This window comes from Ostrea edulis, chromosome 5 (assembly GCF_947568905.1).
Source record: "Ostrea edulis chromosome 5, xbOstEdul1.1, whole genome shotgun sequence".
In the NCBI taxonomy this organism is placed as follows: Eukaryota; Metazoa; Mollusca; class Bivalvia; order Ostreida; family Ostreidae; genus Ostrea; species Ostrea edulis.
Window position 1 is genome coordinate 9,056,579 of NC_079168.1, and position 16,282 is coordinate 9,072,860.

Sequence of the window (16,282 nt, forward strand, 5' to 3'; positions counted from 1 at the left end):
AACACAGACCACTGGACACACCAGAGGTGGGATCAGGTGCCTAGGAGGAGTAAGCATCCCCTGTTGACCGGTCACACCCGCCATGAGCCCTATATCCTGATCAGGTAAACGGAGTTATCCGCAGTCAAAATCAGTGTGCCAAGAACGGCCTAACAATCGGTATGAAACATGTCAGACAGCATTTGACCCAATGATAGGTTGTATTGACGAAAACATTACTGCATTACAAAATAAAAATATCCAGTCAGAAATTAACATGAATACAAAAAGCACATATTTACTTTGTGTTGACATTGTTGTCAACATTAAGAAAGATCATCACAACTAAACACACTATATAAACCTAAAAATATTTTAAAATCTCCATCTTTAACAAGGAAAGGTGAAGATAACGAACAGTGATCGATCTCATAACTCCTATTAGCAATACAAAATAGAGGGTTGGGCAAACACGGACCCCCGGGGCACACCAGACGTGGGATCAGGTGCTTAGGAGGAGTAAGCGTCCCCTGTTGACCGATCACAACGTAATATATATATTCATTACGTAATGTAAAGAAAACGGCACAATGTGTCAATGGTTATTACACAAGGATTGTGCGGTTTAGCAACCAAAATCATCCGAATTAATTAAAGCAATACAAGCTGTAACTAACGGTAATTGCATCTATCCAAATATGCATCCATCAGATGCCTATCGGTATAGCTAATATAGTCCCCAAAATCTGATGAACAATTCAGGAAAATAAGTAAGGGAATATTGTTTGAAAACATACCTACAATGAAATTTCATATATACCACCAGAGCCGCGGACGCACTCGTCGTATAGTCGGACACGGGAACAATGATTGCGAACATAATCGGGTTACTGAGACCCAGGTCATACAAAGATGGTAGCTGACGTGAGTAACTACACATTTCGTTTATTTCAAAATATTACATCGTGACATGAATGATCATAAGTGTAAGCAAGTAATACTATGCAAAAGGGACACTCAAATGAAATTTTGATAATGAATTTTGTTATAAATTGGCATATTAAATTGTTTACAAATCTGACACTTGCGAAATGCCTCTCTTCCGCATTTTCTGAACTGGTGACCTTCGAAGTTAATGTACATCGGAGATTACGAAAAAGAATAATTGCCAAGAAGACGATACTTCATGAATCGACATTTTCTGCTGTTTTGACGGGTTTACTGCTTCAGATCTACTTTGATTTAATGAGATAATATATATTCAACCACAGATCTGTTATTCGATTTGTTCTTTTAGTTTTCAATTCATTTACCATCACTTACAGCTTGCATTGCTTTAATGTTCAGCATATAAATAATCCACACTGCATATACATCAAACAACATCTACATATCTTCATTTTTCACCCCTACATAATGCAAGGAAACATGCTGAATATGCCAATGTTTAATACACAAGGGTTCCCAGGATTGGCAAACAAAAATCATCAAAATTAAGCACAGTTCAGCACAACACTAATTCACACTGTATATACATCAAACAGCATTAGATATCTTCATTTTTCACAACTACATAATGTAAAGAAAACGGCACAATATATCAATGTTTATTTCTACAAGGATTTCAAGGTTTGTGTAATCAAAATCATTATCATAATTTTAAAAAAGATTACAAAGGTATGTGTCCATGTGTTGTACATTAAAATAAATAGTTTCAAACTAGTACATTGTGTCAATGAAAAAGAAAATGTCGAAGGCTTGGCAATGAAATTCATTGTAATAATGCAAATTATCCCAAAGCTGCTGGTGTCGCAGTGGTGAACATACAAACAATATCTAACTATGTTCATTTTAAACAAATATATATTATAAATGTAAGTTCAAATTGTGTTAATTTGAAACGGGGATTTCAAAGTGTGAGGATCAATTTCATTAATACTAACTGATTAAATCATCCAAGTACACAGTCCAAAATACGGAATATTTTGATTTTTTTTTTGCGATTCTTTCTAGAAACGTTCCTAAGAAAGTATCGGATTTAAAAAGAATTCAGATCACAATATCTTCCCTAGAAATACAGATTTTGTTTTACGAAGTTGTTCTTGAAAGAGGTACAACCAATCACTACGTAGATACAAACTTTACAACAAATTGTGATACTTTACAGTGAAGCAAGAACATGTTTAAGTAATCTGCACCATTAAAAACCTTCATCAACATTTAATAAGTATTTCTTAGATGTTGGCAATGCGTTTTGACCTGGTTAAGGAGGTATACTACAGAGTCATAATGGCCAACTTCCTTTTAAAACATTTTGCAAATATAAATATCAGTAATATTTGTCAATTCATTTTGATTTAAATGTCTAACTGAATAGTTAAATAGGTTACCCCGGTAGCATGTGGACTGCAAATCTGTTGATCGCGAGTTCGAGTCTAGCAAATTTTTTCAATTTTGCTCAAATTACTTTCCACAAAAACTGATTTTTTTGGACTAAAGTTTTCAATTTCAAAATAGTGTTGTATGAAAGGTGAAGATAACGATCAGTGATCAATCTCATAACTCCTATAAGCAATACAAAATAGATAGTTGGACAAAAATGGACCGCAGGACACACCAGAGGTGGGATCAGGTGCCTAGGAGGAGTAAGCATCCGCTGTCGACCGGTAACACTCGTCGTGAGCCCTATATCTTGATCAGGTAAACGGAGTTATCCGTAGTCAAAATCAGTGTGCCAAGAACGGTCTAACAATCGGTATGAAACACGTTAGACAGCATTTGACCCAATGATAGGTTGTATTGACAAACTAGATCGTTATAACGACCGTAGAATTTGCGAAATGCTTACGTTCATTGAGACTGTTGAAACCCTTGTTTCGTCAACTTGTTTGTCAGTAGCTTGCCTCGATTTAAAAACTGACCATACGCAGAACAAGCTCTTGCGCATCGAATCAGTTGAGAATTATAAACACCATTTACAGGTGATAATGGAATATTGCTACATAAATATGGGATGTTGACGATGGAAAAGCTGAAATCATCCCGTTTGTCATACAGTTGAGTTATCAGTTTGCTGTTAATGTCTATTTTCAATAAAATATCTAAGTATGAAGCAGAAGTGGACGACTCTGTGGTGTATTGTATTACATATATCCTCCACTTTTCATCCTTATCAAATTTCTGTTCCGTAGTATTCCTCCTTAATTGTGAGGTAAAAAACCGACCGTGATAACAATGTAAAAGTAAAACATGGCCATGTGTTACAAAAAAATTCCTACAACTATAACGACAATTTACTGGACTGAAATGTATATTTAATAGAGTTGGACAACAAAAAGTCCTCACACTTTGGGAAGGCAGGGAGCAAGGTCTGTATAAGGGTAATTACGTTTTTGTCATCCGTAGGTAAGAGGGTAGCAGTGTTGTCTGCGTTACATACTAATTCAAATGTCCATTTCTGTGTGAAAAGACCCCAAAATGTTTTCGAAATATTGAAAATTCGTGTAATCAGCAACATTAGATGACTAGATCTGTTAATTCAATCATAATAAAGTCATGCCTATACTATCCAGTAGGGGATCCAAAATTTGTATTGAAAAGAGTGCAAAAGGCTGGGGGTTCGGGGGTTTCAGTATTTTGTGACTTTTTATGTTACTTTTATGGGTTTTCAAACTAAACTTTATATAAATAGAAAATCAAAAGCAATAAATAACAACCAATAATTGATTTGTTTTCTTGATACACTTGATTGCATGTATAATGTCAAATCTTATAATTTTTGCTGCTGTTCTACCTATTTGTTTTGGTCACAAAAAGAGGAAGGGGGTCCTGGGCCCCAAACCTCTAAATCCGCCTCTGCATTCATTACAAATTGTTAAATTGTATTTTAACTTTCATTATCCTATACCCCCAAAAACTAGTTTTTCAGAAAAGTTTTTAATGTAAATCTTATATGGTACCATTAATTTTCAAAGTGCTCTCCACTACACAGACGTTCCTTTTATTATAATTCTGTCTACCACCATGAAAATTTACACACAATTCTTTATTTCAGTCTTTATTTCCAAGAAATTCAAAACTTCAGATGGAGATTTTTAAAATGTTCAGCTTAATGAATATTCACTCTCTCAGTTCTCTAAATATGTTAATTCCAAGATGATTCAAACTACGGGACTCCTCAAAAGACATAAACGATCAACTCTATATAAATTAATTTTCTCTCATTAATCTTTCATAAGATGTTTATTCCAATAAAAGTGAAAATCCAAGAGAAGTGTTACAATAAGTGTACAAAAACCGTCAAAAATAGAAATTGAAAAAAAAAAAAAAATGGGAAAAGCTCACCATCATTAGTTATTCTTTCTTCTCGTTTTCCTATTTTCTTCTATAAATAATTCAAATACCCAACATGAAAAGTAGCTTGGACTTTAGTGGTTTTGTATTAACCCAGGTTACCAATGGTTCACGAGTGAGTTACAGTAAAGTAGTTGCACCCCCATTTACCGATGTAAATCTAAAACGGTAATCAATGCGTGTCAAATCATGACGGTGTGTGGAATGGGGCAGTGTTACTGATGTCGGACATTGGTTTCCTTCTTTTTTTGAGTTTGTTCTAGATCTTGATAAGTCAATATATGTTTTAATTATACTGTAATTATTGACATAAAAATTAAGAGGACAAGTTGTAGAAGTGAGTGTATTCAATGAAATCCTATTGAGCCAGTGCATGCGCAGATATAACATTCTGTGCACGCAACTGTGCTCAAGAGTTGATGAATACCTTCAAAGCAGAGGGGATGTAAAAGGTGTTAAACTTTTTAAACGTTCATGAAGTTAACCCCTCACTTTGAAACCTTTCTGGATCCGCCAACATGCATACCATTACATTATAACCTGCATGATCTATTAAAAATAATCATTTTCATTCATATGTCTCTCAATTGATTCAATACGCAATAGCTTGTTCTGGGTATGATAAGTTTTTTAATAAAAGCAGGATACTGGTAAACAAGTTGATGGTGCAGGGGTTTCAACAGTCTCGTTTAAAGTCAGCATTTCTCAAATTCTATGGTCGTTATTAGGATGTACTTTGCCAATACAACCTATTGCTGGGTCAAATGTTGTCTGGCGTGTTTCAAATCAAATCTCAGACCGTTCTTGACACTCTGATTTTGACTGCGGGTGACTCCGTTGACCTGATCGAGATATAGGGTTTATGGCGGGTGTAACCGGTCGACAGGGAAGGCATTTTCCTCCTAGGCAACTGATCCCACTTTAGGTATGTCCAGGGGTATGTGTTTTCCCAACTCTCTATTTTGTATTCCGCATAGGGGTTATGAGATTGATCACTGTTCGTTATTTTCACATTTCCTGTATGAGTAGTGATGGGTACGATTTGAATAGTTATCAAGACGGCTGATGAAGGAATGTTTGGAAAATCTTTCTAACCAAATTATTATTGATACCAATGAACAAAGCACTTTATCACTGTTTTAGCCTTAAGGATTTTTCTATTTTTTGTATCGAACTAAACATTTATGGCACACCCCTCTGTATTGGTACTTTCAACGATGTCGAGGTTTAGGTTGATCGTTGTTAATCAACTATTTTCTTTCGTTGGTCAGTTTTAATTTTCTATCAAAGAGTTTTTTTTATTGTTTCGTCATCATTTAGGATTTTTAACAAGCTGAGAATACAGATATTGTTTACATGGTATGTTTTGATATATAGGTGTGCAGACTCCGATCATGGGCGCAGTCATCTTTAAAGTGTGTAAAGTGACACAAGGGTTAATGGGGAAAAAATCGTTGCCAGAATCTGACGTTTTTTTGATTGGCTTAAGGAAAGGTCATGTAGATATAATCCTCTATTGGGTTACATCAGATGCTTGTGTAGCGATATAAGTGTGCGGGTCAAATGATCTGATTTTAATCAAATTGGGAAAGGGATGTGGAAGCAGGAAAGATCTGAGAATGAGGGTGGTAGTAGGAGAGGTGATGGGACAAGGGAGTAAGGAAAGGATGGAGAGAAGTGAGAGAAGATCGGAAAGGTACAGTTCAGGATAGAAGATAAATGAGGAAAGGGAGAGAGAAAGAAGAGAAAATGAAGGAGAGGAGAGAAAGCATAAGCACCTATTAGTGTCACCCCACCTATTTACGTTATTGACACATATCTCTGAGAGAACTCCAACAATTGCCATGGACCTTAATTCATCAATGTTATGTGTTACTTATGTAAATCTTATTATTACGTTAAACTAGTTATCATTGACACATATATTTTGAAGTCGTTTTTGTACTTTGTTATTTTGAAAACTTTAATTCCTCTTGGCCAAATACTCAACAACAGTTATTTGCGATAGATATATTTTGCAATTTTGATTTGTAAAATAATAATGGAAACACATCTAATACGCCGTACTAAAGAATGTCTTGAAATATATATTGCAGAATGCTTCAGACTGTTTAAATGTATAGAATATAATATCTGTCCCGTAGAAATACGTCATATCAAATATAACTATATGTCCTCTGGCGGCCTGTAGACACCAAAACTACGTCATCATATAAATCACATGGATATACACAGAAACAAAATACCTAATTTCATCCTCAGTCATCCTAACTCTTGCTTGGAAAATCCTTTAAAATGCCAAATTGGTTTATATACCAGTCGAATAACGGTGGACATAGCTCCACAGCAAATACACACTCAATCTTCACAGAACAGTTCATGGATACAGAGGGTTTACAATTGTGAAAGTAGAGACAACTCATTGTAAGAGTTATGAGATTGCTCACTGTTCATTATCTTCACCTTTCGTAGAGAGGAAGTTAAAAAGATATTGACATGTTAGGAGCTATTCTATGGATACTATGTTTGTAATACAGTTTTGACACGTCTTAAATAAATCTTAAAGGACACATTGCATGTTTCTAAACTTTTTACGTTTTTCAGCAAAATTAATTCATTTCATACCTAATACTACTTTACGTGTGTTTTAAATGAAACAGTGCGTAGTTTTCGAGTTTGAAAGCATTGAAATTCAAATCTTGCGATATGCATATTTACTTTGAGATTTTACGCGCCAATATGTGTGACGTCATGTGCGACCTTGAAAAGAGTTGTTAGCCATTTCATAAACATATTACATTTTATGGACAAAAGGACTAATTACATGTATCACATTAACGGCTTATAAATAACACTGCATTAGAGTGTTTTGTGCCGTTTTTTTTTTCAATTTTCGAAGGATATTTTTGTCGGCGCAAGGACTTTGCCATATACATGTAAGGACCCATGAATAATACACATTCGCACCAAATGACCTTCACTTTGTAATAACATATAGGCATAATTTCGACCAACTGGTAGATTTACAAAAAGTTTAAAGATAAAAAGATAATTGGACTGTCAATTATGAACAATGAAATATTGTATTTCCTAACTTTGAATTCAATTATATTGCTTCATTTTTTTGATAAACGCGTAACAACAATACGTGCAGTGTATACGTATTTAGCCTATATGTAAGTATAACACTTCCTAACAACGTGTAAATCAAAAAAGTAATGATAAACAAAATTGCCTGATTGAAATAAAGTATTGTAATTTCCACTATACATTTGATCATTTTTAAAGGAATAATATTACCAAGTAGTGTTAAGACAATGACCCCATGTAAATACTATTTACTCTACAATTACTCGCTTTCCTCGCTATATTCGGGTCGCTATTTGTATGCACTGGTGGCTAAAACATATAAGATTCGGGAAATGTGTCAACATTGAAATAAATGTTATCCATGATAAATAAATTAGGCCCCTAAAACCCACGTTTATAAAAATATCTATCACTGCTCTCACAATGAGTTGATCGAGGAAGGTTGCATATGACGTTCACCGTACCATGTGACTACCCAACTAATCAACCAGATCTAGACTTTTTAAAATCGGGGCTTAGATTTAAGTCCGTATTGTGGTTAATTATCGCAATATTTCGGCAGAAGAACTATTAGAATTAATTACTATAAGCATAAGGAAGACAAAATGCAAAATATTTTGTATACTTTGAAAACATGAGACGTGTCCTTAAAACAAAATATGAAGTCAAACTCAGAAATTTGGGCGGGGTTGGTTCTACTACCCAAACGTATCTTATGTGAATTTCTCTTTGAGATGATTTTAATTTGTTGTGAACGTGGATATATTGTATGTGTTATATGAATAACTATGTCTTACATTTATAACTATTTGAATTTCATTAGGTTGTTCAGAACCGCTTTGATGGATGTCTGGATTTTGATAGAGGCTGGTTGGATTATAAAAATGGATTTGGATCGCCCAATGGAGAGTATTGGATGGGTAAAATTAGACTTTTGTTGTATCTTTTTTAAAATAATGCTAGTCGCTTCTATGTTCAATGGTGAACGGTTAATTTGGAATTAATTGGTTTTATCTACCAAATGTGTAATGACATGTCTGATAAAAAACAACCCATTCAATCGTTTTAGACAGCCATTTCTCGATTAGTTCTTGGGATGCATGTATCATTTGCTTGTGTATGAATCCCTGTCATACATCTGCTTATTGCGATCTACTGGTTATACATCTGCTCTCGAATTCTACAGGAAACGTGACGATAAAATGTGGAGAAAAGACCTAACAATTTTGTAAACACATTTTACAAATACGATATCGAAGGAATCCTGTAGACAAGAAAAACCATCGGGAAACAAGGAATTTCTTTCATGTTTGAAAAGTTCTATAGATTACTTCCATTCCATATCACGTGATCGTACTTACAGTACCGTGTTGAACAATTGGTGAAGGTGAGAGAATGATGAACGACACTTGGTGAATGGTTAGTGAACTGCGAACGGTGAGCGAATGAAAAGTGTAAACGCCGCGCAACGCGAGCGAAATGCGAACGATAAACAATCGATGAATGCACAATAAATACATGGTAAATGTAAAATGAACGATCTATTCGGATTGTCTTGGGTGTTTTCCTCACATTGTACATTATCCATAAGTAGGTCAGAAAAAATAAGTAAATCTAATCAACGAATACATTTTGTAGTACCGCCATCACCAGGCTGGATTAAAAACAGTATCACGTTTTCTTCCGAACGCTTCCTGAAGAAATAATAAATACAGAGAGATAAAGACCGATGCAATGTCGTGTACTGATAGATCCACACTATCTATGTATTTTTATTTATTACAACATGTAAGTGTACTTAAACTCTGTTGACTATTTCGTGCTTAAAATCATCTAGCTAATGATAACACAACTGCAATTAATAAAAGAAAAGTAATTGATGGATACTTTAAGAAATTATTTAGCATGTTAAACGACGATTTTTTTTTTTATTATTGATAGAATACAATGCTGAAATATAGTTCGAAGTTATTTCCTGTTGTCAAGACCTTCCCCTCTCATATTTAGACAAGTTCTAGGAATGATCGTTGACCGAATTAAAGATGGAATTGAAAATATGTCATCATTTGAAAGATCGGAGCTCACTGAATTTCGAAGCAGTTACACGTTTTAGACCGTCATTTTTTAAACCTACATTTACACTATGGAGCGCCAAATTAACATAAACTCAAATAATTGAAGATTTCTTAATTATTTGAAGATATCATAAATTCAAGTATTGCTCTTTTTAATTGAATTCATGCGCGCATTAATTCAATTATTGCTCTCTTCAATTCAATTGATGCGCACATCAGTTGAATGAATGAAAGTAACAATACATTTGATGCACGCATTAATTCAATTATTGCTCTCTTCAATTCAATTGATGAGAGCATCAACTTCGTAGAAATATTGATCGCAATAATTAATTTAAAGCTTGGTATAAATAATTTGATGACCTATTTAATTCAATTGAAGATATCTTTAATTATTTACAATGCTTTTGTATAAGGAATTATTGCGCGCATCAATTTTTTAAAGAGAGCGACAATTCAATTGACGAGATCATTAATTTAATTGTGGATATGTTGAATTGAAGATATCTTTAATCATATAGTTGCTCTCTCTAAAAGAATTATTGCTCTCTTCAAATGAATTAAAGATATCATTAATTCAATCGAAGAGAGGAATAATTGAATTAATGCGCGCATTAAATCAATTCAATTATTGCTCTCATCAATTGATTTAATGCGCACATTATATCAATTATTGCTCTCTTCAATTGAATTCTAGTGCGCATCAATTCAATTGTTGATATCATTAATTCATTTGTAGAGATCATTAATTCAATTAAAGTGCGCATCAATTCAGCTGAAGAATTAATGCTATTATGAATTCAATTAATGTGCGCAATAATTCACAATTGAGGATATCATTATTTATTTGAAGAGATCTTTAATTAAATTGTTGCGCGCATCAAATTGTCCGACCAAACCGCATGGTTAAGTGCAAAAAACTTTCTGATTAATGAAAGCAAAACTAATGACTGGGCTTGCTTTGACACTTTAAATGATGAACCATTATATATTTCCTCAGACTTGGAGCTTTGAATAAGGCGAATTTAAATAAGGAGAACAATACGGTTTTCTAATAATTGAACGCAGTCATATCGGAGGGCTACCACCTCACTGACTCTAAGCAAAGCAAAAATGCTAACAAATAAACACAATGAATTAAAGTGGACTCATGTGATGAATGTGTTATATGTGGCAAAGTATTCATGATACTTGCCAATATATCATTGAATCAAATGCTGCCTGACGTGTTTCATATTGATTGTTACACCATTCTTGGCACACTGATTTTGACTACGGATAACTCCGTTTACCTGAACAAGATATAGGGCAAACGGCGGATGTGACCGGTCGACAGAGGATACTTACTCCAACTAGGCACCTGATCCCACCTCTGGTGTGTCCAGGGGTCTGTGTTTGCTCAACTCTCCATTTTATATTGCTTATAGGAGTTATGAGATTGATCACTGTTCGCTATCGCCACCTTTCAATAAGGAGGAGCAACAAAGTTATAGGCCTCCTGACATAACAAGACAATGTCAACTTCTTGTAACCAGTAATCAAATTTTGTTAAAAGATAACTCCATAGGATTTGGCCATCCATGAACATATGTAACAAAGCTCACGACTGATAAATTTAACAGTTGAGAATGCACATTTACTCTCTGAATGAATGCAACAAAATTAAGGACATGGTCAATTGGAGGTGATTATAACTGTTTTAAAGAATTTAAATTTAGTGAAGGCGTGAATGCCTTGCTTGTAACTTTGTTTGCATTGTCAGAAATACTAGCATTGATTAGAATTCTATAATTGGTGAAGAATTTGACAAATTGGATAGCAACTGGGCAGGGATAAGGTTAATCCACAGGAGCCAACTGATGGAACTTTGTGACAATTGCATCATGCAAGACGAAGACAACGAACAGTGATCAGTCTCATAACTCCTACAAGCAATACAAAACAGACAGTTGGGCAAACACGGACCCCTGGACACACCAGAGGTGGGACCAGGTGCCTAGGAGGAGCAAGCATCCCCCGCCGACGGCCACACCCGCCGCGAGCCCCACACTCCGACCAGGTAAACGGAGTTATCCGCAGTCAAAATCAGTGTGCCAAGAACGGCTTAACAATCGGTATGAAACACGTCAGACAGCATTTGACCTAATGCAAGGCTGTATTGACGAACTAGATCGTTATAACGACCGTAGAATTTGCGAAAAGCTGACTTCAATCGAGACTGTTGAAATCCCTGTACAATCAACTTGTTTGTCAGTAGCTTACCTCGATTTAAAAACTGACTATACCCAGAACAAGCTCTTGCATATCGAATCAGTTGAGATATATAAACACCATATGCAGGTGATAATGGAATATTGCTACATAAATGTGGGAAGTTGACGATGGAGAAGCTGAAATCATCCCGTTTGTCATACAGTTGAGTTGTTAGTTTGCCGTTAATGTCTACTTTCAATAAAATATCTAAGTATGAAGCAGAAGTGGACGACTTTGTAGTGTTCTTTATTTCGAGCTCACAGGGATATATCAAATCGAGATATGAATGAAAGCTATCATTGTTAATTGACAAAACGTCATCGATATATCTAAAAGTCGAATTGAAGATCACAGCGAGAGATTTTTTCTTCTCACGTAGAAGTTTTTGAATAACTAATCAAATAAAATCAAATAAAATGTAGTTGATTGAACAAATTAGCTGATCTATATAATCATTTACACAATGTCCATAGGGATATGACAGGTTTGTAATATTGCGCCACCTATATTACTTTTTGGAAATAATCCAACAGGATTACACCTTAAAGATGGTATTTAAGGGGCTGGAAAGGGACCTAAGACCCTACCCAATTCAATTTCTTTCTTAATCTAAACTGCTAGTTCACTGGAGTGGTTAGTCGCAGATTTCATATTCTTATATTCAACCATAATTCTAGGGCCCTTATAATGTAATTAAAAAACTATCTGAAAACTATTTACCGCTATATTCGCAACGTTCCTGTCCTGATAATTAATTAACAATTTCTACAGGTTAACAGTGATAATTGTGGTATGCCCCAAGTGCCATAATTCATTGAGTGAAAGAGCGAGTTGGCCTCTGGGAGTATCTAGGGCGGAGTTGATGGGAAGCATGCTTTGCCTGGGGGAATTGTTTGACATTGCTATTCTAGGAAAGCCTACAATTAAAGCAGGGTGTGATCCATTACACTTGACCCAGATATGCAAAAACCTACAATTCTGTTTTTCACAAATTCCCTGAAAGTTATATGAATAACATTTGAAATGCTTTGGAGAATTTGGATTATAGTTTAACATTCTTGGTTCTGTGTAAAAGATCTATAGTTTTGCATCAATAGAACTCCAACTGAGGGTGGAAAGAATAGATTTGTTCAATCTAATGTCACAATCCTTTCAATTCAGAGGATTTGCGGAATGTTCTACAGCCTTTCTAATTGTTGCCATGCAAGGTGAAGATAACGAACAGTGATCAATCTCATAACTCATACAGGCAATACAAAATAGATAGTTGGGCAAACACGGACCCCTGGACACACCAGAGGTGGGATCAGGTGCCTAGGAGGAGTACGCATCCCCTGTTGACCGGTCACACCCGTGAGCCCCATATCCTGATCAGGTAAACGGAGTTATCCGCAGTCAAAATCAGTGTGCCAAGAACGGCTTAACAATCGGTATGAAACACGTCAGACAGCATTTGATCCAATGCGAGGTTGTATTGACGAACTAGATCGTTATAACGACCATAGAATTTGACTTCAATCGAGACTGTTGAAATCCCTGTACCATCAACTTGTTTGTCAGTAGCTTACCTCAATTTAAAAACTGACTATACCCAGAACAAGCTCTTGCATATCGAATCGGTTGAGATATATAAACACCATATGCAGGTGATAATGGAATATTGCTACATAAATGTGGGAAGTTGACGATGGAGAAGCTGAAATCATCCCGTTTGTCATACAGTTGAGTTGTTAGTTTGCCGTTAATGTCTACTTTCAATAAAATATCTAAGTATGAAGCAGAAGTGGACGACTCCGTGGTGTCCTTTATTTCGAGCTCACATGGATATATCAAATCGACATATGAATGAAAGCTATCATTGTTAATAGACAAAACGTCATCGATATATCTAAAAGTCGAATTGAAGGTCACAGCGAGAGATTTTTTCTTCTCACGTAGAAGTTTTTGAATAAATTCTGCTTCTTATGAATATAAAAACAGGTCAGCTAACAAAGGAGCACAATTCGTTCCCATGGGAATTCCAACAGACTGTTGGAAGACCTGATCACCAAAGACCACGAAGATATTGTCAATGAGGAACTCTAGCATATTTTTTATTTCATGTAAGGACATATACATGTATGTATAGCTTGTGTAGAATGTTTAAAACAATATATGGAAGCAAAACTCAAAAAGGCATCAGACCACTGTGAAATGGACGTTATATTTTCATCTTTATAGTTTGGTTTAACCTGAATTATGCCATGGTGATAAACAATATTATGTTGAACATTTGATACTGGTCGATTAAATAATAATTTGGTAAGATCAACATACTCATTATTCCAAATTTTCCCTTTCAATGCTTGAGATACATGAGTTCTATCTCAGTCAACGTTTGCACCTGATTTGGCGCCAATTTCTGGTGAGATTGACTCTGTTCGCTGAATGAATGGTGTTGGAACTGGGATTGGTGCGCTTGGCATCTCAATAACGGGTTTCACTGGTACTGCATAATTTTGGCTAATCGAGTACATTCTAGTCGAAGAATCCTGAGCAGCTGCCTCCCAATGCATCCTTAAACTATCAGATGGCGCGTATGACGACTCAATAGTGGCGTGTGAAGTGATTACCACTCTGGAAGAATGGGGTACCGTTGGACGTGACCGGGCATAGGGGCTTTCAGCTTTCAATACCCTGGTCTTATTGTGCTCTTAGCATGGTTCATGAAACAAAACATTTTCGATGGATTCTTTTCTTAACCATTATCATGTAAAACTTAAACGGTACCAATTTTGATGCACCAGATGCGCATTTTGACAAATAATGTCTCCTCAGTGATGCTCAACCGAAATGTTTGAAATCCGAAATAAGTATGAAGTTTTAGAACTAAATATAGCCAAAAACAGCGTGCCAAAAAAGTGGAGCCAAATTCGTCCAAGGATAAGAGCTATGCATGAGGGAGATAATCCTTAATTTTGAAATGAATTTCTAAATTTTATAACAGCAATTTAATATACATCCGTATTTTCAAGCTAGTAACGAAGTACTTAGCTACTGGGCTGTAGAGACCCTCGGGGACTAACAGTCCAGCAGCAGAGGCCTCGACCCAGGGGTCATAATGTAAAACTTATACGGTACCAATATTGATGCTTAAGTACTTTGAATTTGATGCTTAAATCACAATATCACAATATTTAAATATTTCTTCACTCTTCACATCACATAGTCATAGATGTGCCTTAATGGCCGTAGTTTGGTGTTCTTGTGAACCAGAATTTAATTCCGATAATTCTACATTAGAAGAAAACACTTATTGTGGCCTTGACTCCACATTTAGATACATTGAAAACGTTTTGATCATATTCACATTTGTCAATTCAATATGTCCCAGTCAGTTCCAAATAAAATACATCAGAGAGTCTTCCATATGTGATTCATATTTGGATGTTTTACTGGTCATAGACGTAAACGGCAAATTAACAACTGAACATTACAATAAACAGGATTACTTCAGGTTCTAAATCGTCAACTTACAATATTCATGTACCAATATTTCGTTTTCACCTACATATGGTTGTTATTGATAAGCGAAAACATGATCTGCGTACAAATTTCTAAAGCGAGACAGGGTTTTGACAAATAAGTCGATATCACAGAGGTCTAGTCTAAAGTAAGATTTTCGTTTCGTTTGAAATACAGCATGCTGTTGGGTCCAATGTTATTTGACATGTTTCATACAATAACTTAGGCAAATTATTTGATTCTAGATTTGAATACAGATTACTCTATTAATCTAATAAATGTATGGAGCGTACGGCGGGTATGATTGATCAATAAGAATGCTTACTGAAATGTGAACTGAGCGAACAATGATCAATCTCATAACCTCAATAAGCAATACAAAATAGAGAGGTGGGTAAACATGGACCCCTGGATATCCCAGAAGTGAATAAGGTGTCTAGAAGGAATAATGATCCCCTTGTCGACCAGTCACTCTTGATACATTTGATTGTACCTCTGGTGTTTCAAGGGTTCGCATTCTTCTCGATATTGTATTGTTTGTAGGATTGATGAGTGTCACTATTTGTTATCCTCACCTTTTCTCATTCCATAAGTAGATAGTTAATTCTAAGGGAAATATTTTATCTTGTCGACATCTAGCAACATTTAACCTGATGCAAATTCAGTTGGTTTCATCAGAAACTGTACATGTACTTTCATTCACAGGTAATGAGGTTATTTACGAATTGACGAAAGATCTCACCAGCTCCTTGTATATCACTATAACCCTGACAAATGGAACCTGCTTATTTCAACAGTATGAGACGTTCTCAATTGGAAATGAACCGGGCAACTATAGACTTTACATTGCTGGACAATCCTCTGGAACCCTGGGTAATATTTCTTTTATTTCCATATTGTATATACCCGACAATTAATTTTATCGCAAAACAACCTTTACTGATGTAAAATTGATATAAGAAATATTTCCAAGATCACACACAACATTCAAACTCTTCATTATGAATAAGAAATTATCATTGATGATT

At 35.3% G+C, this 16,282-nt stretch overlaps 1 protein-coding gene across 1 annotated transcript in view; it reads left to right on the plus strand.

Moving 5' to 3' along the window:
* The window catches only part of LOC125651351 (angiopoietin-1-like), a 30,436-nt gene that overhangs the window by 7,119 nt on the left and 7,035 nt on the right, over positions 1-16,282 (plus strand). Inside the window, exons 3-4 of the mRNA XM_048879913.2 lie at positions 8,246-8,342; positions 15,960-16,127. Coding sequence (XP_048735870.2) covers positions 8,246-8,342; positions 15,960-16,127 — 265 coding nt within the window. The remainder of the gene's footprint in view (positions 1-8,245; positions 8,343-15,959; positions 16,128-16,282) is intronic.